The 24307-nt window shown below is 41.8% G+C and overlaps 1 protein-coding gene across 1 annotated transcript in view; it reads right to left on the minus strand.

Annotated features, from left to right (window-relative positions):
- Window positions 1-975: 975 nt before the first annotated feature.
- The window catches only part of RNF145 (ring finger protein 145), a 48037-nt gene continuing 24705 nt past the window's right edge, over window positions 976-24307 (minus strand). Inside the window, exons 4-11 of the mRNA XM_018073630.2 lie at window positions 19131-19222; window positions 14141-14376; window positions 10785-10960; window positions 8564-8704; window positions 7136-7318; window positions 5123-5270; window positions 4094-4450; window positions 976-2598 (exon numbers count right to left, since the gene is read on the minus strand). Of these exons, the coding sequence (XP_017929119.1) occupies window positions 2155-2598; window positions 4094-4450; window positions 5123-5270; window positions 7136-7318; window positions 8564-8704; window positions 10785-10960; window positions 14141-14376; window positions 19131-19222 (1777 nt within the window). The 3' untranslated portion in view covers window positions 976-2154. The remainder of the gene's footprint in view (window positions 2599-4093; window positions 4451-5122; window positions 5271-7135; window positions 7319-8563; window positions 8705-10784; window positions 10961-14140; window positions 14377-19130; window positions 19223-24307) is intronic.

Consider the following 24307-nt stretch of genomic DNA (forward strand, 5'->3'; position numbering starts at 1 on the left):
CTGACTCCTTTCTGCACTACAGACCTCATGTGATACCACAGGTGAGCACAAGTTCCTCTCCCTTCCCTGCATTCACCCCAATATCTGTGCAGCAGACATGACCCTCCAACCTCCCTTCCACAAGGCTGACCAAGCCTGGCTGTTCTCACCTCTTCACAGTAACCTGCTCCTTACCATGGAAGTGAGGAGATCTTACACAAAGGAAAAGTTTCCCAACACTCATGTCACAAGCTTCTGGGATTATTTTTTCACATCCAGGGATGGCAAGCAGAGTTTAGCAGAGTATCCCTCTTAAACATAATCTGTGAATTGAGGGAAAGTCTCTGTTCCACCATACTAAGGAGCATTCCATAACAGTGTTGCCCAGAAAATCCCCATTTCCTGCCTTGGCAGACTTTTAAGTGTGGTTAGAATGGAAACAGCCTAAATTAATGTAGATTGAAAGTTTGGACACATACAAAACACCCCTCTGAGAAAGATTCAATTCCACAGAAATGCGGGCATGGAAGAGCAGGACCCAGACCAGAGACTGAAAGGAGTGAAAAGATGAGTTCATGAAAAATATTCTCAACAGTTTTCTTTTTCCCCTCCCCAAACACACCAAGCTGTTAATAAAGGCTTTGGAATGATCAATGAACCACACGGTAAATCCAAATTTCTGATTAATATGTAAAAAAACCCAAAGTGGAACTGACATTTCCATCCTGTCAGGTGAGAAGGAAACAGCCCCTTGTTTGGGGCTAAGTAGCAGCAGGCACAGCCTCCAGGAGCAAACATGCCTTCGTTGGCCAAGATCTGCTGGCAGGAACCAGCGGAGTCCAGGAGCTACCACCAGGACACACAGCACTGAAACAGAAATGGGGGAGAACACAGGCATAGGGAGTTTCACTGATCTCCAAGGGGGACAAAGGGCTACTACTGCAAAACAACCTCTCAACTCATGGAATTTCAGTGCAAGAATCACATAACCAGGTGTAAAAATCTTCAAATGTAATTTATTAAGACATTCAGCTATGTCTGTCAGTCTACATCCAAATTTACTACTAAAAATAAAATAGTATCACATTTCACATTAGGAATACCGACTTTGAAAAACACTTGAGTCAAGCCTATCGTATAAATAAGTGACTAATTTCTCTTCATATCAAAATTCACATAAAAAAATTGCCTGCCCCCTACTCCCACCTATTTCCCCACCCCAGTCCCTTGTTCTACTTGAAGCCATGATGAATGTAAAAATTTAAGTATGGACATGTCCTTGTCAAAGAAAAAAAGGTGCAAACCTATTAACAGCTTTAAAAGTGGCATTTGCGGAGTCTGATCATACACAATAATGTACTCATTCCCAAAGTGCAAATATCGCCAGAGTTTAATACTGTTTTAATTCAGCTGCAAGGATTAAACATTACACAGCACAGTATAGCAAGGCTTCTCTCCATGCCCTAAAACTCATCCCACTTTCCTCCTTGCACATGGCAGCAGAGGTCAAAGTGTTCATTAGAGCTTTAGTTTACTTCATGCAGCCCAGACTGTGCCCATTATTAGCAAAAGTTTCATATACATCAAAATACTGACGACTCCGTCATAAAAGTCAAGAGTCACTATAGATTACATGAATTCAAATGCAACTGCCCCAAGAACACCCAAAGCATACACACGACGTATTAGGAGTGCTTCCATCTTCTCGTACAATCACTGCTGTTACATCTTTGATTTTTGCTTACGTGCCATAAAAAAACGTCAGCAACCAAAGCTGCACATCAGTCAGAGACTGGCAACTCACGGCCTTTAACACCCCTCAGGACCCTGGGACACGGCTGTATGCAACCCCTCTTCCTGACCAAAACCAAGCCAGCGTTCTGTCTGTCTGGCTACAACCTCTCACAGACCTTTCGCTTCTCTTACCCCTCACCTACATCTTGAAAACACTCTTTTTCACTGCTATTTATTTCCAGACATCCTTCCTATGCCCACAGTTCAGAGAGCTTCTGGAGTCATTTCTACTACATCTCACTGGAGTTACTGCTACCAAGCAGCCCATAAAATTCAGCATGGGAGATTACATTTTGACCAGCAATAATAGCTACACTTCTTTCACAGCTGTGGAAGGACTGGTTTTCTTCTGAGTCAAACGTGGATCTCTGAAATGTAGCCTCAGAGCTGGACACAAACCCTTAGATCTCGAGCAGACCATCCCTCCTGGGTTGCAATTAGTTCTGCAGCACAAGCTGCTCCCTGGGTGGCCTCACAGGGGCTTTTGTCACTGTCCATGCTGTGAGACCCCCCTGGATGGGCAGAGGCCTCCAGGTTGTCGTGTCCATCGGCAGCCTGGCCCTTGTCCCTGCTCGGGTTGTCTTTCACACCTGGCCTATCGTCACATTCAGCACCAGGCGGCTCAGCTGCGTCTCCAGGCCTGGTGTTTTGCTCTGCAGGAGGATTTGGCTGTTGCACTGGCTCTGGTCCCAGTCCTGGTAGCTGTGAAGGGCTCTTCAGCTGGCAGTGGCACAGAGGGCAGGTTTCTTGCACGTACAGCCATTTCTTAAGACAACCCGCATGAAAAAAATGGCTACATGGTGTGATTACAGCAGTTTTCATATCCTGAAAGACACAAAGAAAGATCTTATTATTTATAACCCATTCCTCTCCTCTTGCCCCACACATCTAACGGGTCCACCAGGCATGGAGGAGACAGAAGCAGTCCACAGCCAAGCAAGAGAAGGTTCCTTCCTTCATACCAACAAGCCTCCATATGAGGAGCAGCCTGGAGAAAAGGAGGCTCAGAGGGGACCTTCTTGCTCTCTACAACTCCCTGACAGGAGGTTGTAGCCAGGTGGGGGTCGGGCTCTTCTCCCAGGTAACAAGCAACAGAAGAAGACATGGGCTCAAGTTGTTCCAGGGGAGGTTCAGATTGGACATCAGGATGAATTTCTTCACTCAAAGGGTTGTCAGGCATTGGAAGGGGCTGCCCAAGGAGGTGATGGAGTCATTATCCCTGGAAGTGTTCAAGGCATGACTGGATGTCGCACTCAGTGCCATGGTCTAGTTGATAAGGTGGGGATCTGTCAAAGGTTGGACTCTATGGTCTTGGAGGTCTTTTCCAACCTTAATGATTCTTTGACACACACACAGTTCAAACACGGGACGGGTCTGGCTTTTTATACTACAGGCATTAGAAATTAGGTAAAAAAATCTTTGTTTATAAGGTATAATTAAACACATGCTTTTGCAGGATAAGAGTCACAGGATTGGCTGGCTCAAGAAACAATTGTGCAAGACAAAACAGCACAATTACAGATACAACATAACAATATCACACCAGGAATTAAGTGACACCCTAAACTCTGTCAGCTGAGACCTACATAGTCTGGTGTTTCAAACACAGTTGTTCAATCTGGCAGATTCAAAGAATTTGTATCAAGCTTAGTGTCACTCCAATCATACTCTAATTGCACACTACTAATCTTAGGGTGATTCCTTCACTGTCACATATAACTACTATTTGTATTCAAGAGTAAGAGACTTTGGAGCCAGAAGTGTGATAAAGATATTACTTTCAGCATTAATGTCTGAGGTCCTTACATCTGCTGGCTTACACTAGCAAGACCCTTAACCTTTTGATAATTAGGTTTCTGCTACAAAACTGACACTGCACATAAAGTAGCAATGACTGCAGAGACTGAGCTGCTTCTACAGAATAATAACAAATCAGCCACTGAGAATACATTGTCTTTCACTAACAAAATCTTCCACTAATGAAGAAAGGGCACATTTGCTGCTACTGAGACCAGCTCAACCCAAACACAAGAGGTGTCAAAGCAGCTCAAGGACACAGTTTGTTGTGTAACTGGAGAAATAAGAATGACAGTTTAAACAAATCTGTTCAAAGCAATCTCCTCATTCATAAAGCCTATTCAGTGACAGTGCTCCAAATCAATTTTCACAAGGCAGAAAACTGGGTAATTCCAGTAACTTACTGAGGACACTATTATTCATTAAACATAATTCAAGTAACTTATTTTACTAGTTGCAGACTGAATTTGATAGTCTGGAGGTAATTCAATTCAAGTCAATATTTTGACACTTCCATTCCTACCTGGTAGCAGATGGCACAGATATCATTGTGCTGCTCCAGCTGCTCTTTCGTGGCCACGGGCAGTGATTTTATCTTATTCACAGCGTCTCTTCGAAGAAGGAAACTTTTCCAGCCCAGCTGGGCCCGCAGCCACACATTGTAGTAGGAGTGAATGAAGATGATCACAGAACCCATCACGGTCCATTCACCAAAGATGGTTTCTGAGACCCCGTAGGCCACCACGCAGAGCGCGACCAGGAACTCCAGCAGCCGGTACGTGCCGTTCACGTAATAAATCACATCGTCCATGTTTTCTACAGGCTCTTTTCTGAACTCCTCCACCATAAACAAAACATAAATGAAGAGTGTCCCAAGCACCTGTAACACAGTTGAAGGCCACGAGGTCAGCATTCAATCCTGAACTGGGATCATTCAGCATTGTCCACTGAGTTCTGTACACACAATACCCCAAACTGGACAGAGGGCATCCAAGCCCCAAAGTAGTGAAACTGTTGCTGAACTTCGAGACAAATAAAAGTCACTCTTTCTTGTAAAGCATTTAAGCTTGTTCCCAAGTACCTTCCCTTCTGTACCTTCCTTAGTCCAGAGCACAGCTTAGTTGATTTAACAAAAGTTCTGAGCATCATGAGGGACACTTTTATAAATGTAATAATTAAAAAAATCAAGTTACAACAAATACAATACAAAACATTTCCTCTATTTACACTGATGTGTTTTGAACATCAAATTGCTTTCAAAGATCTGCAGCTAAGTAATGACACAAATGAGTACTTGGGGAAAAACCTTTTTCCTATAATCGTTACACCCTCAAAAGCCTTCTGGAGTTACATTTTGAAATAGACTTCTATTCACCTATGTTCTCAGCTCACACCAGGAGCTCCTTAGCCTCAGATACAGTATAAAGAAAGAGATTTTATATCATCTTTTGTAATTCTGCCCTTCTATCATCCCTCCTCTTTTCTCATCAAGCATTTCCCCCCTCAGAGTAACAGGATCGCAGTTAATGCTTCACAGGGCTAACGTTCTTACCTGAAGAGAGGTTAAAATACTGCTGGAGATAATGATCAACAGCCAGAAATCCATGTGGAAAAACTGACAAATCATGTAGGCCATGTATGCAGGGAACACGAGTAAGAACAGACAGAGGCTGACTGCTCGGAAGTGCTTCCACAGACTCCTGCAAACAACACAATAGGGTTTTATTTTTCAAGTCAGATTTGACTGTCAGAATAAGAACAGACTGCCTGCTGGATGTAGGTCTGTCAGATGTTTGCTCCAGGCTTTAACTTGTTGAAAAGAGTTTCTATTTTACTTGGGCACAATCTCATTCCCATCTTTCATGCAAGCCTACAACTATGGAAAGTTCCCTCTCATCTGACCTTTGCTGTTTTCAATAGAGACAAAAATTATGGGCAAAAATTCACTTACAGTAACTGTCATACTGGATCAAGTCAGTGGTTAGACAAAAAAAGTATCTGATATACTGAGTGTTTCAGATGAAAGTCCTGTAACTGTTTGGACACTTCTCTAAATAAATAAGAGGTATCTAGATTATATAATTCTTGCAACTCTTTTGTATCTTTTTGCTAATACGTGTGGGGCAATGCTATTTCCTTCCATCACCAGATTTAACCCTACTGCCTTTAGAAGTATATTCCCCAATTCAGAGATCACAAAAGAAGAAAGGTAGCAGGACTTGAACATTCATCTCTGCCAGTCCTTTCTCTGCTTCTGTCATTTACTTCTTCCTAATCTCCTCCCCAGCCTAAACACACCATCAATCTTTTTACAGTCACCCACTTGTGAAGGCTTTCAGAATATCTTGAGTAATTTACTATACTACCTCTACTTGTTCCTCAGGTTTTGTTTCAATCTCATTTAGCTCTGGAAATGAGGTGCAGAAAAAGTGAAACTATTGGGGGACAGGACAGCAGCACAAATTGGTTAATCATTTAGTCTGAAGAAACATCACAATGCTACTCTGAGGTCTGAAATTCTGTGTCTGTGGGTGAGGGAGAAAGTAAGAGCTGAAATGGAATTTATCCCAATCCTAGATAATTTAGAACTGCCTGGGAGATTTGGCAAAAGAATTAAACTCACTGTCACCACAGAATGCTTGTTTAAGTTGGGCAGATGCTTATATCCTGCCTCTACTCCCTTTCTCTCTGTTACTATATTGGAAGTTAAGGTTGCTGCAGACAGAACACATTGGCTACAAGTAGCCTCCAAGCTAAACAAACTACACATAAACAAACCTCTTTTCATTTCTTCACTTACAGGTTACGGAAAGGGAAAAAGCCAAAGCAATTAACAAACATACAAACAGATTAACATGAAAACACCAGATACCACCAAAACAGCTCTTCAAAACACAAATTAAACTAACCCACATGATCAGAACATGTGGGACACTAATGCAAACCTTCTGCCTCTTACTTTGTGCCAGTAAACCCTATCATTTTGAGATCATAGCCTCACCAAAGGAATAGATTTTACAATATCTAATACAGGGTCACTCCTAGAAACTTCTCACCCTCAATAGCTGTGTGAGATCACTGCATTAGAGGGATACCCACCCAACTACAGCAGAGGTTAAGAAAAACCATTTGCAAATCTGCACAATGGAGTGTGGGTGGGGAGAGCACAGTCCTGGATTGCTTAACTGAGACCACAGTGCACTGACACTCCTGCTAAGGAGAGTAACCAATGAGCAGTTTTACACAGGGAGTGGGTAGCCAGCAGCTGCAGAGCAGTGTGGTCTTGCACAGCTTGGATGGACACAGTCCTGAGCAGGAGCAGCTGACCAAAGTCAGCCCTGTTTGTCAGCGCAGAGTATGGTGAAAAGTATTAGTGTGTGCCCTTGAGGGGGGTAAGATAGAGAGGGAAAAACTAGAGAATTTAGACTAGAAAGAAATCTGCATACAGAAAAAAACAGGGTAACTTTACAAGCTACTAAAAAGCCAAATTAGACCATCAATTACTAGTTTATCACCTCCTAAAAGAGCATTGAGTAACTTTCAGTTTAGGAAACCAGTGTCTTACTTGTCCCTTGAGGCTCCCAATGCCAAGACAATGGGATCAGCAATTTCCAGCATGGACTGAAGTATGGATGCCACCACAATGAAAAGAATAATACTGAGCAGAAACGCCCGATGCACAACTTGGAGCTCTATCAAACCTGTCTGCACAGCCAGGATCAGGAGTGTGACTCCTTCAGTCATTCCCCTGCAGATCAACACAGTCAAAAGAACAATTAATCACATCTGTGTGTCAATGTTGGTTCAAAAGTACATCTAGAAACACCAGGAAATAAGCTGTTTCTGTCCCAACCTTTCACATGTCCCTGGTTTTAGGTTTCACCGACGTCCCTGCTAAGGCTCTAACCAGAGGGGAATGTTTCCAGAAATGCTGAAGAGTTTGGGTTAGAAACCAGCAGATTTCTTGACAAGCAGCATCTGGGCTACATCCAGCTCAGACATCATCCAGTACAAAGCATTTTAAGGACCCAGGTTGCATCTTAAGAGGAGGAACCCCCCAGCCCCAGTGTTGCCTACACAGCCCTGTCCTGTCTATATCTGGGCACCAGTCAGCCTCATTCCTAGACCACCAGGAAGACCCTCTCTACTTGTTATATTTCCCCATCACCACTCTCTTGTCTGTCCTTTGGCCCTTGTTTTAACACCCCACCAGGTGCCCAGTTTAGGCAAATTAGCAATTTTGCCATTTTTCAGTTTATTCCCCTTGTACCTAAACCAAATACAACTGTCCACTTCTTTCTGGCTTGGAACCTCAGATTGACTTTAATATCACTGTTTGACACAGTCAAACACATCACCCAGAAGTATATGCTTTACCAAATGTAGACTATTCCTAGGTAGCCCAAATTTATACCTAGGAATCCCATCTTGGAATCCAAAACATAAAACATTCTTTTGCATATGATCTGAAACCTTCTATAGAGTTAAGGGCTGGAGTAACTGACAAAGGCACTGTCAGATCTAGGATCCCAATTTCATACCAGACAAGTTTGGACAAGCATGAGAAAAGGCAATTTCTATATTTTGGCTATTTACAAGCAATTTAAACCTCATAGAGTAGTAATGTTTCATATGTGGCTACAGGGGAGATGAGGAAATGAAAATAAGAAGTGTTCATATTATTAATGCTTGTGAAAATTTTTCAGTGACTCATGAAAATGAAAGCATTAAGACAATCAAACTGTGCAATTGTAAATCCCAACTAACGGCCCTGAACCTGTTGGAGAAATGAATCATCTCCCAAGAAGTCTGTAAAAAAGTATTTTCACCTCAAATCCTTCCAATACACACACATAGACTGGCAAACAAAAAGCCAGTCAAGGATACCTAAGAGTTCAAAAGTGAAAAAACTGCAATGCCACCCACATATTTCTATATAAATCCCTTTTCAGTCTGTTTTTTTTCTCAACCCAAGGCACACTGTGGCACTTACCTGTTCATAGCAGGATCATTCATGAATGCTCGGTAACCCTGCAAGTAAAACTTGCAGAGAGTCAGAACTCCCAAAGCAACAAAAGAGACTGTGAAGACCAATCCCAGCAGTGAGTACGGAGTGCTACAGCATTCGGCAATACTGGGAGGGGAGAGGGGAAAAGAAACAGAAAGGAAAGGTTGATCAATTAAAAACAGTGTGATGAGCTCTCCCCATGTCCTGTTAACTGTTCAAGTTGGTTTCAAAGCAAAACTGGATTGGTTTAATGAAAATATTCAAAGCTCTACACCACTGTTAAATCCTCCAACAGAAGAAAAAGATGAGATGTATTCTATTACTTCTTTCCAAGACATAAGTTCATCCCAGCTCCCCACTGGAGCCAGGGCTGTGCTGTGACATTCCTGCAGTCCCCTCAGCGCGGTGCCACGTGGTGGCACTGTCCTGCTGTCACTGGGCGATCAGAACCACAGGCAATCCCACCCAGCTGACTCGCTGGAACATCAGCCAGCACCACAAACACAGAGTGAGAGCACAGGGATTCACTTAGGCACATTCTCCTCATACACACAGTAACACAAACAAACATCAAACTAGTAAGTCCTGTTGGGAGACTGGGGGCTGTTTGGCAGCATTCACACCAGGTTCAGGTAGGCAAGACTTGTCTGAATTTCTAATGGCTGAGCCAGAAGCAGCAGAATAAGAGAGTGGAGGACACTCCCGCTCAGGAGGCTTCTTCCTCTCTGTTACTACAGCAGTGGAACCCCAAAGACTGACACCCCAGACTACATCTGACGGTGTTGAGAAGAGCTGCACCACTTCAGCTCCCTCACCTTCGGGCTGCTCTTCTGCTGGTCCTGGCACTGCGATATTTGAATGTGCTTCGGCTTCTGAAACACAGCACTGCCACTGCCAGGTAAAAACCCAGCTGTTGTCAGGGGTTACACATCTGGAAATCCTCACATATATAATCCAAGGTAACACACTGACACCTCATTCATTTAAAAAAAAGAAAAAAAAAAATCTTCATTTGTTCCTCAGGACAGCAGTCTTGTGAGGAGAGAAAGTGCCGTGGCCAAAAACATGTCCTGCTAATTAACCAACTGATGAGTGAAGCAGTCCAGTGCTCTGACAAAGGAGTTTGAGGAAGCATATGCTTCAAAAATAAACAAAGCTCATCCAAGAGGCATTTACTTTGTCTCTTTTAGTGACTACTTAAACCGGAAATCTCCTCTGAAAGCAATTCACAGCAGAAAACATTGATGTGTTTACATATACAATGTACAGTGCTTCCGGTAACCCTCCAAATCCTGCCTGTTTACCAAGCCAAGGGGGGCTGAAAAAGTTTTTAAATGTTCCTGCAGGTCAAGGTAGTGAGAAATACAGTACTTAAAGAGTTATTTCTGTAGAATATTTGAGGAATTCTAAGGTTTGCTTCAAAAGAAATGATTAGAAATTAAGAATCCTGGCTTTTCTGCCTGATGTCCAATATTTTTTTGTTTGAGTCATTTTAGGACTCTTCTTAAACTTGATCTACTATGTAAGGGTCCCAGAGGAGCTTAAGAGCTCAAAGAGAAGCCTGAGGAGCTTTATTATGTTTATGTGTCAAGCACAAGTTTATAAATTGTCCCAAAGAGCTGAACTCTTCATGGTTTCCCAAAAATCACAGCAGTTACAAATCCATGGAAAAGATTTTGAGATGAACAAGGAAAATGACAGACACAGAACAGTTTTAAACAGCAAATCCTGTTTGTTTTAACTTTGAGACTTGGGTGCTTTGGTTGCTTAGATGAGCTCAAGAATGTGTCCCACACCGAAATGATAAAACATACAAGGCTCAGAAAGCAACATGAGCATGAATAAAATATCACTTGGACTGAACTTCAGCTGAAACATCTCAGACTTAAAACCAATTTATATACTGAAAACAACTTCTGGACCAATGCTCTAATTATAGCTATTCCCTTCTCAGAGGAATATTTTGCTTTCTTTGAGAACTCTTCCACAGTTCTGCTAATGCTGCGTGTTCTGAATGGGATCCATGCCTTTGTAGGACAAGCTTAGCAGATTTTGTATACATGGTCACTGTAGTAAGGACAAATATTTCATGGGTATCCAAGTGCAATAAAACCAATATACATATCTCATCTTTCAAAGAGCACCAACATTCACTTCAATAGACAGTCAACAGAGAAAACTAATTATTTGCAGATAAGTCAATTACCTGGTCAAGAAGAGGAAGAGGAGCCTCTCTCTCGAGGCAGGCTGGTCCCGTGTACTGAAATAGGAATAGATCTGAAGAGCAAATAAAACAAGCCAGAACACCATGAAAAGCACTGGGACAACCAGTTGGTTCCACAGAGACATTCCCAGCGCCAGGAGCCCGTACACCTCCACCACCTGGACAAGACACAAAAAGGCAATTTGTTATTGGATCATAGCATCTGGGATTTGACGACAAAAGGACAGTCAACAATATATTCACAACAGCAAAGTAAATCTACTTTGCAGACCGGTTTTTAAGAAAAAAACTTAATACCTCAGACATTTTATGTGTAAGTATCTCAAAAAGGAACGCGTACCTAATCCACCAAGTGTTTAGAAATTCATGCTTAAGACTTATTTCAGAAGACTCTGAAGCTCAAATTACTTCTTTTGTATTGCAAAGACTAAGTTACAATGCAGTAATTTCCAAGAAGCTGGAACTTCATATAGCTGGGCTTATTACAAAAGGTCTAAAGGAAAGCACTCAAAACTACTGATTCCTCATCACCTGCTTCCCCCACAGTGACATACAAGCCATAATGGCAAGGAAATTTTAGCAAATGCTAAAAATGCTGCCTACTTAGTCTTTCATGGTAAGCATGAGGGATATCCCATTAATGGGACATGCTGCAGTACGTACAGGGGCTGATGGACAAGCAATTGCTGCTGGCAGTGGTGCAGTGCCAAGCTCCCGTGCTCAGCTTTGCCCACAGACTTATGAAGGAAGTGCACCTGCCCGGGGGAGACTCCTCTGGCCTGGGACCAATGCAAGCAATCCTGTGCAGCTCCTGGCAGAGGGCTCCACCACATCAGAAAAGGGTCATGCTATGCTTATAATGTAGATTCATAACCATGAGGCATTTCTGGCATCTTCTGCTGCAAACAGCCAGCCAAGGGTCTGGGCCTGCTTTTAAATTATACCCTCAGGCACAGTCTAACATACACTAACAGTCCACTTGTTAGGGCTGTCTCAGTGTTTAACATCCCAATATTCACCAAGCTTTGACACTGACAATCACAATCAAATCCAGCCTAAAACAGCAGTAAACTCTCAAACACCACGACAAAGGACCCACTGAAAATTAACAACTGCTCAAAGTTGTAGCAATGGAATACAACTAGGAAAATATTCCAGACAGAATGCCAATATCCGCCTCTGGAATATGCACACTAAGCTTGATTTGTAGTGGAGTTGCACCCAGTTACACGACCACAGTATTAGCCAATATATTTTCTGCTCTGTTTCAGGAACACAGGCAAAGAGCAGCGAGCTCTTGAAAAACAAAAATCCTGCTTTCCCATATTCTCAATACAAGTCAAAACCTACTCACACATAACTTCATTCCAACTCTACTCCATGCATTTACAAAAGCAGCATCCAATACTCTTATAAACCCAGTGACATGTTATAAAGTTTCTATCATTTTTTCTGTATTCCCAAGGAAAAAAATCTTCATGCCTTCTGCACAAAAAGTCAGGAGAAAGAGTATGATCAGTGTCCAAAGGCCAAGCACAAGGAATATTTCTTCCTCATGATGATGACACTGTAATACAGTCCAGCATTGAAAGATATGAAACACTGTGATGGAGCAAGGGGGAGACAAGCAATCCTAGAGATGAGGAGGAAAACTCGGTAACAACAATATTTAGAATTCTGACAAACAAACCAAACAAAACAAATGAGCAAGAAACAACTATTTCCCCCCTCAACCTGGAATGTATTTGCAATTAAAACACTGGTAAGATACCAGTGTGTCTAATGTGTCTAATAAAAAATAGATACAAGTCTCAAATCCACATCCAATCTGAATTTGACTTCAGGAAGTTAAACTGTGTATCCATTCATGCACGTGGAAAATGGAAGTGCTGGTTCCAACCTGTTTCAAGGCTCTGAACTGTACAAAGACATGCAAATATTACCCCAAAAGTTAACCCTCTAAATAAAGAGTAAGCAAGATTTTCCTATTCTCCCTGGAAAACAGGATATTGAAGCTTTGCCAGTTAGCTCCTGAATTAGTTTTTATCATCAAATCTACAAGCCAGGGAAGATTTTGATTGGATATTAGAAAAAATTTCTTCCCTGAAAGGGTGGTCAAGCGCTGGAACAGGCTGCCAAGGGCAGTGGTGAAGTCACCACCCCTGGAGGGATTTAAAAGATGTGTAGATGCAGCTCTTAGGAACATATTTTAGTGGTGGCCTTGGCAGTGCTGGGTTAGCTGTTGGACTTGATGATCTCGAGTTCTTTTCCAACCTAAACAAGTCTATGATTCCATGGATGAGGTCAGACCATGCTAGGTGCTGTACAAACACGGAAGGATAATCCTGCTCTAAAGACCGACTACATACAAAATAAATAACCACACATCAATGATCAACATGACAGGCTGAGACCTTGGCACACCAGGCACCTACTGCTGCCAAGTTTTTGTTTGCACATGACAGATATGACAGCAAACAAGAGCTTTAAAGAAGGCTTTGAAAGAGTTTAACAAGTTAGTTTTCAGATTACTTCTGGACCAAAGAGCAGAAGGAAAAAAAAACAGTGTCTTGGTTTGAAAAAAATCCAGCCAGTGGTGAGAGCTGAAACAGTGAGTCAGTCAAAAGTCAAGCAAGCATAAATCTTTTTATGTTGAAATATATAAAAGGATGTATAAACCTATATACTTTATATAAAAAAACATGACCTGTGATGTTTTTGTAGCACTGAGAAAGTAAATTTTCAACTAAGCATGTATCAGCATTAACAAAATGGACACATGTCAGATCAGTCTTCTCTGTTTCTGCCACCTTTTGCTCAAGGTCTCAGCAATGCTGCTGTTCTAAAGAAAATACCTTTCAAATCACTGTGCAAGTTACAAATCACTAAGTCAGTGATTATTAAGAGTCAAAATCACCTTCAGTGTTACTCCCTATTTAACACTTCTATAATTACACACACTTTTCATACAGAAGGCATTTCTTGAAATGAACAGTGAATGCACAGGGATTTCCTTGCTCATTTAATGAGGCTTTAAATGTATTCCATTCTGGCACGATCTTATCTTTTAGCCTGGATTTGGGAAGGAATAATCAATGTCCAAGCACAGTGGACATGCTCAGCTGGCCAGCAGCGTAAATCAGGCTAATACAAAGCTATCATAAAATTACAGAAAGAAGATGCCACGGATCAGAGCACATTCAGATTGCTAAGAAAGCATGAGTTAGCACACACACACGCACACAGGTGCACAGAAGACAGCCAAAGTACTACTTTATTTCTTCCTGCAAAAAAGGCTCAGGAAAAGGAAAATAAAATTGTTACATTCGCCATCTTACCTGGACAAGCTCTCTGTATGCAGATTTCGCCAAGTTATAGGGCACCAGAAGATTTGATGCCAGAAAGTAGAGAACTTCCAAACCAGTGAAAATCATGGCGAACTTGTTGATGATGACGATGGTTTCCAGCGGGACGAGGCAGAGCCGTGCCAGGAGAGGGAGCATGTGGGCAGAGAACAGCCAGATCTGCTTGGTTTTCATGACGCAGGAGCAGAGTGTACACACCACCAGCTGCCCTGGAAACGCGACACAGCATTTCAGAATCAAGCTGATTATCCCCTTCAGGAAAAAGCGTATTTTAATACTTTATCTTTCCAGAACACAGTTATCAACATCCAGCATATTTCGACGGCTGTAACTAGGACATCTCTGTTATGAAACCAGGCTCTTCCGTGTCTTTTGCTGGGTCACTAGAGTTACCCTTTTCAAACTGTGCATGCTTTCACTTCACAGATTAGTGAGCTGTAAACCCTAAACACATGCAGAATCAGATTAATACGAAGTCCCAGAAATAAGTCATATAGAGGACAAACCAAAAGTCATCTCACTTTTTCTTTACCATCCCCACCTCAGCTGAAGTCCAGCTACACTATTTCATCCCAATCCACACAAAAAAAGCAATCAAAGGTCCCCAATGGCTTTTAGAACAACAATATTTATACTGTCAAGAGGAATTACTGGCCAAGAATAGCAACAGGAGAACAGCCAGGTCAGCAGCTGAGACTTCAGTAACTTCATAACGCCCCGAGACAGTTGCTCAAAATTATCACTGAAGCTTGCAAGTGAGAGATAATTAACAACTAAATTCTCTTTAATAATTGGTGGGGACACAATCACATCTCCCCCCTACACCCAGAGATTTGGAGGGTGGTATTTCTAGGGCAGACCACTCCATTATAGCTGCTCCTATCAGAGTCACTGGAAGTTGTATCCTTGATCCCAGAGGAAACAGCATGGGGCAAAAGGCACATTACCTGTATAAGAACAATTCTCACTCATCATTTTGCAGTAAGGAAAAATACTGCTGTGTATTATTTGAAAACAGACCCTTGTTCACCATCTATGTCAGCTTATATCCAAAAGCCACAATACGTGGTACTAAACCCAAGTGCTTATGCCCTGTTTTGGAACAATCTCCACTAATGTTTGCATTTCACAACTCTTCCTGAAACCAGGAGCTAGGCTTAGCAAAACAGAGGAACCAAATCAAGGCTAGTAACATCTCTAGGTCAGTGTGAACTCCATGTGCTCACAATAAGCTCACTGACCTTGTAAGCCCTTCTGGAGGGGCAGGGGAGGGAAGCTGCGAGAGGAGAAACAGCAGTACCAGGGTTTTGCTTTCATTCTGCCAAGCTTCCCTACCTGGGGGGAAAGACTTCTGCTTTCAAAATAACTGCAACTGAGCTGAAAGACATCTCTAATCTCTACTGCTTAAGCATACAAAGTTCTCCCTCCTTCACACTGTCCTCTTTCAAGTTTAATTCCTACTGTCAATTTGCTAGATGTATTTTTGAATTAGCAGATGTCTTTTCAGAACAAGCACCGTTGCTCTCAGCAAGACACTATCAGCATACTGGGTCTTATAAGCCTCAGAGAAAGTTACTCTACTCATCTTTTTCAACATTCAGCAGACTCCAGCTCTGAAGCATTCTCCCTCTGCTTTGTTGTTCTCTGCCCACACACACGTTGCTACAACCCTATTTAAGACACCACCAGCACACTGCTGTGCTGTAATATTCAGGAGCCTGGCAGGCAGCTTGTGAGGATTTCTGCGACTCGCGGTAACTAAGGCAACCCAGCTTCACACACAAAGGGACACAAACACCAGCATCCAATATGTTCTTCAGGATTTACTCAGTGTCGTCATCTGAAATAAAGCACTGCGACAGCATCACATTAAACAATCCAGTGCTTTTTGGGATGACTCTAGAGCTCTCCACTCACAAACTAGAACCTCTGAGTCCAGTCTTATCTCAGTAAACAGCTAAACCTGCTTTCCTCCAGCAGCCACGTGCCAAGAATGCTGTTGTCCCCGCTCAACTCTGACCCTCCCACCTTTTTAATTTAAACACCAATCAAAAGCTGTTTGTCATGGGAAGAGAGCTGTACACACCAGCAAAGGAAGTATATGGAGCACTTCCTCTAGAGGTCCCAACCTCCTTCCTGAAGTGTGCACCTTGTCAATTCTCAACCTCTTTAGGAAGGGAGTGAATGTCTCCAACAAAACTTTGAGTGATGGGACTTCCCATTTTAAACTGAGGCAGCAGCACCTTCATTCAGGACAGCCAATCTATATCTGCAGTAAATCATACTTTATCTCCAGGTGGGGCTGCACAGCGTCAGTCACCAACATCACACCATCACACGGCAGGATCAGCCAGAGAAATTTGTTTCTACCTCATATCAAATCATAGATTTTAACACTCTAGCTAAGACTATCAAATCCAGGTGACTTGAAATGCTGTGGACTGAAAACTGCCAGACACAGCTAATGAACCCAAGAACTGGAATCCCCCTGCAGGACACCAACCATGTTTCTCTGCTAGGGAATGAGGTAATAAGGAAGAAATCCATTGTGTGAACTTCCTGTCCACTCTCTTCCCTTCCCAAAACCTCCACAAATACATCAAACATTGCTGACACATAGCCAGAGCCTCCCAGCTTATAAGCTAATGGAAAATGTACAGCAAAAAAATTGATGTGGCACAGCCACTGTACAAGCCACTTGGAGTAGAGAAATGTCTTTATTTCATTCATGATTTTTGAAAGCTGATGTTAAACTCCCTGGCTACACAATTGACTGTAACTCAAAGACAGGGTATCCTAAAGTTAATATATAATCCCATTACTGTGCACTAAATAAAGTAAGTCTTTATGGCAGCATCACTTCCAAAACCACACAGCAGCTTTGTAACATTCACAGCTGAAGTGTTTCCAAAGTGGTACGCACATCCAAGGGGCCATCTCCAAAGGCATTTATTTCTTCCACCCAGCACTTAGGAATGCATTATTAACCCTTCTCAACAGTCATCAGGCTGAATTAGATGCAGGGGAAGAAATGACTGTGAGAGCCCATTCAAAATGTACTAATGAATTAAAGCACTAGTAAAGATGAAATTTGTGAACCAAGTGGCACACTGTACATCACCCCCTCAATTCTGACAAGAACTTTTAGGAACCAGTGCTGTACCAGTAGCACCACTATTCCCTCATACATCCAACTTCAGTGTCCTTGTCAACAGTGCTGCAGCACAACACTCTGGCAGAACATGTGAGGAAAAGATGGAGCAAAGCACTTGTATATTCATTTTGGTGTGACAATGACACCGCTCAGTGCTGTGCGTTCCTGAGACTCCACTGAACACACACCTTGGAGAGAACTGATCGGAGAAAATATTTCATATTTATATAAAATACTGCCAAGACTTATAGCTCACTTTCACAAGTCTTCCCCAAAGATGAACTCTTGCCATCAAGACAAAAACTGCACTTTCAAGTTGGCTTTAAAAGCACAGGGGAAATTAAGAATGGGGATATTAAATATGTTAACATGCACACACTTGCTAGTACAGTCAAGCACCTACTTCTGAAACACCATTACAATATGGAGACACTTTAGTCTGACACCCACTACAACCCAAAACTATACTGGATAAAACCAGTATTATCTTTTCCTCCCTTATTTTGACTCTTGGTTTAGTTTCTGTCTAAGTGTTACTGATGACACAATGCCTCCTGAATCTCCTCCTGCCCAGGCCTGCCTGCAGCTTTGTGAAGCTCTCTGAGGGATTCTGCTTTACCATGGGACCCTGCATTGCACCTGAGAGAGATTCAAAGGACTGATTACAAACATTTTCTCACAGAAACATGCTAAAAGCTTTAGTTGTACTTTGGCGTCATTTGAGGAGACAGCAAAACATACACAAGAGAGAAGAAACTATAACTAAATAACATTTCCTTGAAAATTACCAATGTTATTTCTATTAAAAATACTAAAAGCAAAGACAAATGCCACAATTGGAAGTAAGGATGCAGGCAAACAGGAGATGTGTACATTCTGGCAGACCTAACATACTGTTGGGTAGTAAACCCATTTCTAGCTGCCAGTAGCAGCTGCAAGTAAACAGAAAGCAGCTGAGTTTTGCCAACAGTACATGGCTGACTAAATCTGTCAATAATCTGATGAAAACCATAGATCTTACTGAAAGGAATTAAGGAAGATTTTTCTTCCAAGCTTGTCTCAGGTTTAATTTTATAATATACATGGGGTGTGTGTATTCCAGTATCCTCTCAGAAGAACATATGGTTTGGTGTAACAACCTTAACGCTGCATTTATTCTCTTCCAGTCAAAGTTCAAAGGCCAGGAAAACAGTCTAGGAAGTCCAGTTCTTCAGGATTTGAGATTTTTAGGTAGAGAAGTCATCTCAGCCATTAATCAAACACAATTTAAATGTACTTTTGACTTCTTATTCCTTAACTCTTTAATTAGAAATATCCTGGAGACTCTGTTAAAAAACCAGTAGCCTGTAGTCCCCTGCACACACCCACAGACATATTTCTCATGTTTTGTAAGAGACCAATAATGTTCATCTCTAAACCCAATAAAGAATTAATACGTGTACAACGCTTGAATTGACAAAATCACCACAAATGCACGTTATTGTTGAAATTTCTCTAGTACTTTCACATAAATATTACTATAGACAAGCCAGTTGTCTCGAATCAAAACTTATCTGACAGTAACAACCTCAATCCAACAATAACACAGCGGCAGAGCACGACAAACACACCTGGAAAATATTTCAGAGCTGCATAGAAAAGGCCAGGCAGGATACAGGTATCCTCCCATGCCTTTTGCATATTAATAAGAATCACAACTACTAAAAGTAATAAAAGAGAATTGAAACCAAGAGCTAAAACATGCACAGGTTTCAATGAAAAGAATTAGGCAGAGCTCTCTCCTGCATCTCAAATATTTAAAGCACTTACCTACTAAAGCAGTCATGAAACGGTTCATAGAGAGAGGCTCCAAGTACATTGGTCCCTCATATCCTGATTCCAATTCGCTTCTCACATAATCCCTGAAAAGATAAATGCACAAACTATTATGATCAAACTGATCAGACAAGAAGCAATTTATTCATTCCACACATATGTAACTTCAATGTATGTCACAGCCAATTAACTAAATTACAAAAAGCAATATTAACATTACTGTTACAGCAGCTTCACTGATGGAAGGATCTAACTGAAGCATGACTTTAGCGAGAGCAGAATTATCTGTAATTAGACTCACTGGCAGAGCTGTAAAAATCCTTTGGGACATCCAAGCTGTTCTTCAGACCGTGGCCTCAAACTGCTTATTGACAAAGCCTCTTAAGCACCATTCCATTTTTAAGTATCCTTATTAAGTGTTTTTCTTCCTAACAATAATTGCTTTTTCTACCAGCAACGTGTGGAAGAGAAAATTTGGGCGCTTGACAGAGAGGTCTTTCAATTTAATGCTCATAATATTTTGCACCTAACAAGTTCTCTGCATTGAAGTAAAATCAGGTATGAAGGAGAAGTGACAGTCATGGACCAGAGTCAGGAACAGAGTTGCTATGTAATTGTTTTATCCAACATGATTTAAAAGTGTAGTTCTATCCTGGGAAGCTTGGGGGACCTACTGGATACCCTCAAACTGACAGACCTAATAAGAGTATGAAAATCTGAAAGGGTATTTGTAATTTCCCCCAAAGAGGGTGGGTTGGGAGGGTGGGCTCTGGCAACCAAAGTAGAAGATAAGAATTTGAGGAGATTGGGCATTTTCCTGCTGTTGGTGATTATCCATTGGCTCTGTCTTCAAGGTTAACACACGTAACAGCAACAGAACTCAGATACAAACCTCACACTGAGAGCAAGCATTTTGCACTTTCAGATGATCCTGGAACAGCACAGCAGGAATTCTCCAGTGGCTCCTTAATACCCTGCCATGGGACAGCAGACAGTATTCCCGACCTTTCGCATCCAACTCTCCAGCCCATTTTTATTCCTCGCCCTGCGACCCTTCCTGCTCCACTCCAGGACAACTGCAATTCCACCCGTGTTAGGGCACCACTACCTTGGGCATCAGCAGCACAACTAAGCCTGTGCTTGTATCTGGCTCATCCTGTCCAGCCATTTGTGTCTACCTTCATCACATCCTGGGAATGCCAGACAGACACACTTGATCTGACCCCACATGGAGCTAAGGGAGTCTGCTTGCTCGAGGGGTAATTCTTTTATTACATGTTTATTTATATCAGTAAAGCAAGCCACACTTGCTGGGAACAGCTACAGACAAAACACAGCAAACAGGACCGGAAACCACAGCCAATACAAGCACTGCTCTTTTTATTTTAGTGCAGAAATAGATGCAACTCAGTGGTGGTGAAAGCATTCGCTTCTCCCCAGAAATGTGGAAACATACCCCCCTCCCAGTATTAACTTGCTACCCCCCAAGCTAAGGTATTCGCATTTTCACTTGCAAAAAAAAATCTCAGGAATTCAAGACATAAATCTCAAAGTACTAAAACAAACACTTCAAAGCCTGTTCTTCATAGCTGACAACGCTGCCTACTCACGGCAGCTTTTCAAGCGTCATAGTATGAGTGAGGTATGTTGAAATGGGTTCTTCAGACTGCAACCTACAATTAAATACACAAGGACTGAAAGGCACCCAAGACAACTATTCTAGACAGAAAATTCCCCCTTGTTATCAAGCTATAGCTGAACACAAATGTTTTTTTCCCCACCTTCCAAAAGGTGGATTGTATTCCAATAAGGATATAATCTTTGGGACAAAGATTTTTCTATTTCTTTACATCAAATGAACCAGCAGAAAGCACTTTCTCAAAGCATCAACACAAACAAGATAATCCATCAGAGTTACAAAGAGAGAAAAAAGTAACAGCACTTGCAACATGCTGAAGATTGCTCTTTGAATTAGCAGTATCATGCTCCATCCTCAAATTTAGGTTGAAAACACTGGCTATTTCTAAGCTGCTAGAAGGGAAGCAGTGAAGACATCAAGTTACTTCTATATCTGTTAGAAAGCAGGTTACAAAATCATCCAGGATACTAAGTGCAGCAAGATGACCTTACACAACTTGGCTAAGAAACACAAACAAAGCTACACTTACGGTTGCTTCTTCAACACCAGAACGTGTCTGGAGATGACCCAAATTTCTTCGAGCTACATTTCTTGCTGTTGTCTGGTTCAGTCATCTGCACCGAGGTCTGCACTCAGCTGAATTCTCTAAGTAACTCTCAATTATAATTGAGTTTTAGGCCCACCAGCTTGGAGAAGCAATGTTTTAAGATCTCCTAAATTTTTTAAACAGTATTTGTAGATGATGTCTGAATGAGGGAAGTCAAAGCAATGATTCTCTTATTACCCGGACAAGCACAAGGATCTTTTGGCACAGATACCAATCAGAAGATGCCTCGAACAGCTGCAGTGCCATACAAGATGATGAAAAAAACAAGTGCCTGCACTCAATTTTGATCAATTAAAGCTGTATTAATCTGCAGCTTTTACATTTGAGGATTGTTCACTTTACTGCAGCAATGTAAGAAAACAAGAATGCTAAAATCATTATTTATCAGTTAATGAAATGACTGAAACTACATTATTATTTCAGAAAATTTGGATTTAAGAATAAAGCTTCGATCAGACTGCCTGCTGTTCATTTTATTAATGCATTCCCAGTTTCATTTAATCCAACTACTGGCCTGTTAACAGGTATTGAAGGCCAGCCATGACTAATCTTACTCTAAAAAGGTGAAGAGATACAGTGCTTCACACATGATCATTTTTATTACTGAAAGTGCAGAAAGGTCTTCTGTTACTAAAAATATGCTTTGTAATTGACTGACATAAGGCACAGTGGTTATCTGACCTAATTGACTCATATCGCTGACATTTACTTTGGCTGATTAATCTCCACTGTCAACAAACACACTCTCACAGTTTTCTAATGTCTACAGACAACCTTAAAATTGTGTATTTTAAGTTTATCCATAAGAAGCAATTCAGTCTCTTGCTCCCCACCTTCTTCCCATTTTAAGTTCTGCGAGGTTCAACACTTGGGATACAATCATAACAAAACCATAAAACATGAAATAAGACAATGATGTAGACTCTACTTTTTAGCATTAACAGTGTGTTTAACTGCATCACCTCCAATCTCCATAACTGCATAATTTATTTTCCCAAGCTTTTTAGCTGGAAATGGGTAAAAGAAATGTGATTTTTTTAAGCAAGACATTTGTGCAACTACATATAAAATAAAACCAGCATCCACCTTGTCAGGAGTGGTAGGACCGTTGTAAATTCATTTACTTGGCTGAATTCTTTCAACTGTATTCTTTTGGATGAGCAGTTTTGCTCAGCATGAGTTAGCTAAAGTTGCTGGAGTCTTAGGCCACAAGCTGCAAACTCCCACCTACAAAAGTCAAATTTATCTTGAATTTCTGCTCACTTACACGAAGGGACGCCCTGAGACCACTGGGAACTGGAAGATAAGGAAGCCACAACTACCAGCAGAACCTGCAACCCAGCCAGATAAAAGCAGCTAACACCCACCTGGAGACAGAGTCCTACAGGGAACAAAAAGACCTCAAACCAAAACCCACCACTGGGGCAAGAGGTGTGTGCAAAGCACATGAAGAGTGTGTGAAGAAGGGGTGGATAGACTGTAAGGGTATAAAGGCCCAGGGATTGGTGTGTTCTGGGTCCCTGGCTGGGGGCACCCAGCTCAAGCTGTTCCTATTGCTGTGTCACTGAATTATTAAACTAATTTTTCCTGGAATTGGAGACTCTGCTGTGGGAAACCTGGGGCAAAGGAATTTGGTGACCTAGATGGGACTTTAGGCCACCACCTTCACATCCTCTCATCTCCAAATATCCAGCTGCTGGCATCGGGTGAGTTCACCTGGGACCTTTGGAGCAGGAGACATTGAAGGGTAAGTGTTAAAATTCCTTAAGCAGATTTGGAGAAAATACTGCAGGGGGTTTGAGACCCCTGCTGTTGCAGCACACCTATTAGTGTGCTGCCTGATCAGTAGAAGGCTGCACATAGAAAGGGGGTTTAAGCTCCACATTTGAAGGGGGCTCAAGTCCCTCTTAGCACTGGGAAGTATAATCCTTTAGATAAAAACTGTTGGCCAAGTCTGAGACTAAGACAGGATTCAGCTGCACCTACACTCCTCTCTGAGAAGGAGTTCAGAAAGCAAGGGGATTCTTTCTGAACCTCGTGACTCAACAGGAAGGTCTCCCTAAAAGTATTTTTTATTGTTTTTTCTTTATTCTTTCTCAGCATAGAAAAGGGGATGCCCTTGGCTGAAGTACAGCAAAACTGGGAAAAGATTTATGGTACAGCTCAATTATCTGAAAGGCACACACTGGCGTTGTGCCAGGAGGAATGGCCATATATTACTAGGACAGCTGGTGGGGGCCCCAGGAAATTTGGCCACTACATGGAACTTTCAATCAATTAAGATTCACTTATTTACGACAACGCTTAGAGGATAAAAGCCCTGGACAAATGCATTACTGATTTAGGGAAAGAAAATTAGATACACCACTCTCATGTCAAACGAGTGGTGAGTAACCATCCAGCTAATGAATGATGGCACTAGGAGGAACTGATACTCTGAAGAGATGAAGTGGGACAGCTCCCTACTCTTGGTGCTGTTAACCCAGATGACCACAGCTGCATGGCTAAGTATAAAATCAATGTATGACCCAGTGTGGTATAAAGTTAACAATATTAAATGGGAGGAAGTTTGTGTAGATTTTTATGGGTTGGGTGACCAAACCTCTATAAAACCCCACGAAGGAGCTCTCGTTTTTTGTTGTGAATCAGATACAGCTCATGATCCAGCTTTAACAGAGAAACCCAGCAAGACCAAAGTTCATTGCCCCAGTGCTACTAACTGCTGCTTAATGTTCAATTCCAGCTGTTGTGTGTAGTTGGACACCAGATTTCAAGCAAACAGAATATATGTTAATGTGACCTGTGAAAAATAATTAACTTGATACCAAACACTGTCTCACTGCCCAACACAACATGCTTAGCTACATCTCCACCTGATCCCACAAATTTTTGAAATCAGCACTGGCTCTTAATTGCATCCAAGCA

The sequence above is a fragment of the Manacus vitellinus genome, unplaced genomic scaffold (assembly GCF_001715985.3).
Source record: "Manacus vitellinus isolate BGI_N305 unplaced genomic scaffold, ASM171598v3 scaffold_25_pilon, whole genome shotgun sequence".
NCBI lineage: Eukaryota > Metazoa > Chordata > Aves > Passeriformes > Pipridae > Manacus > Manacus vitellinus.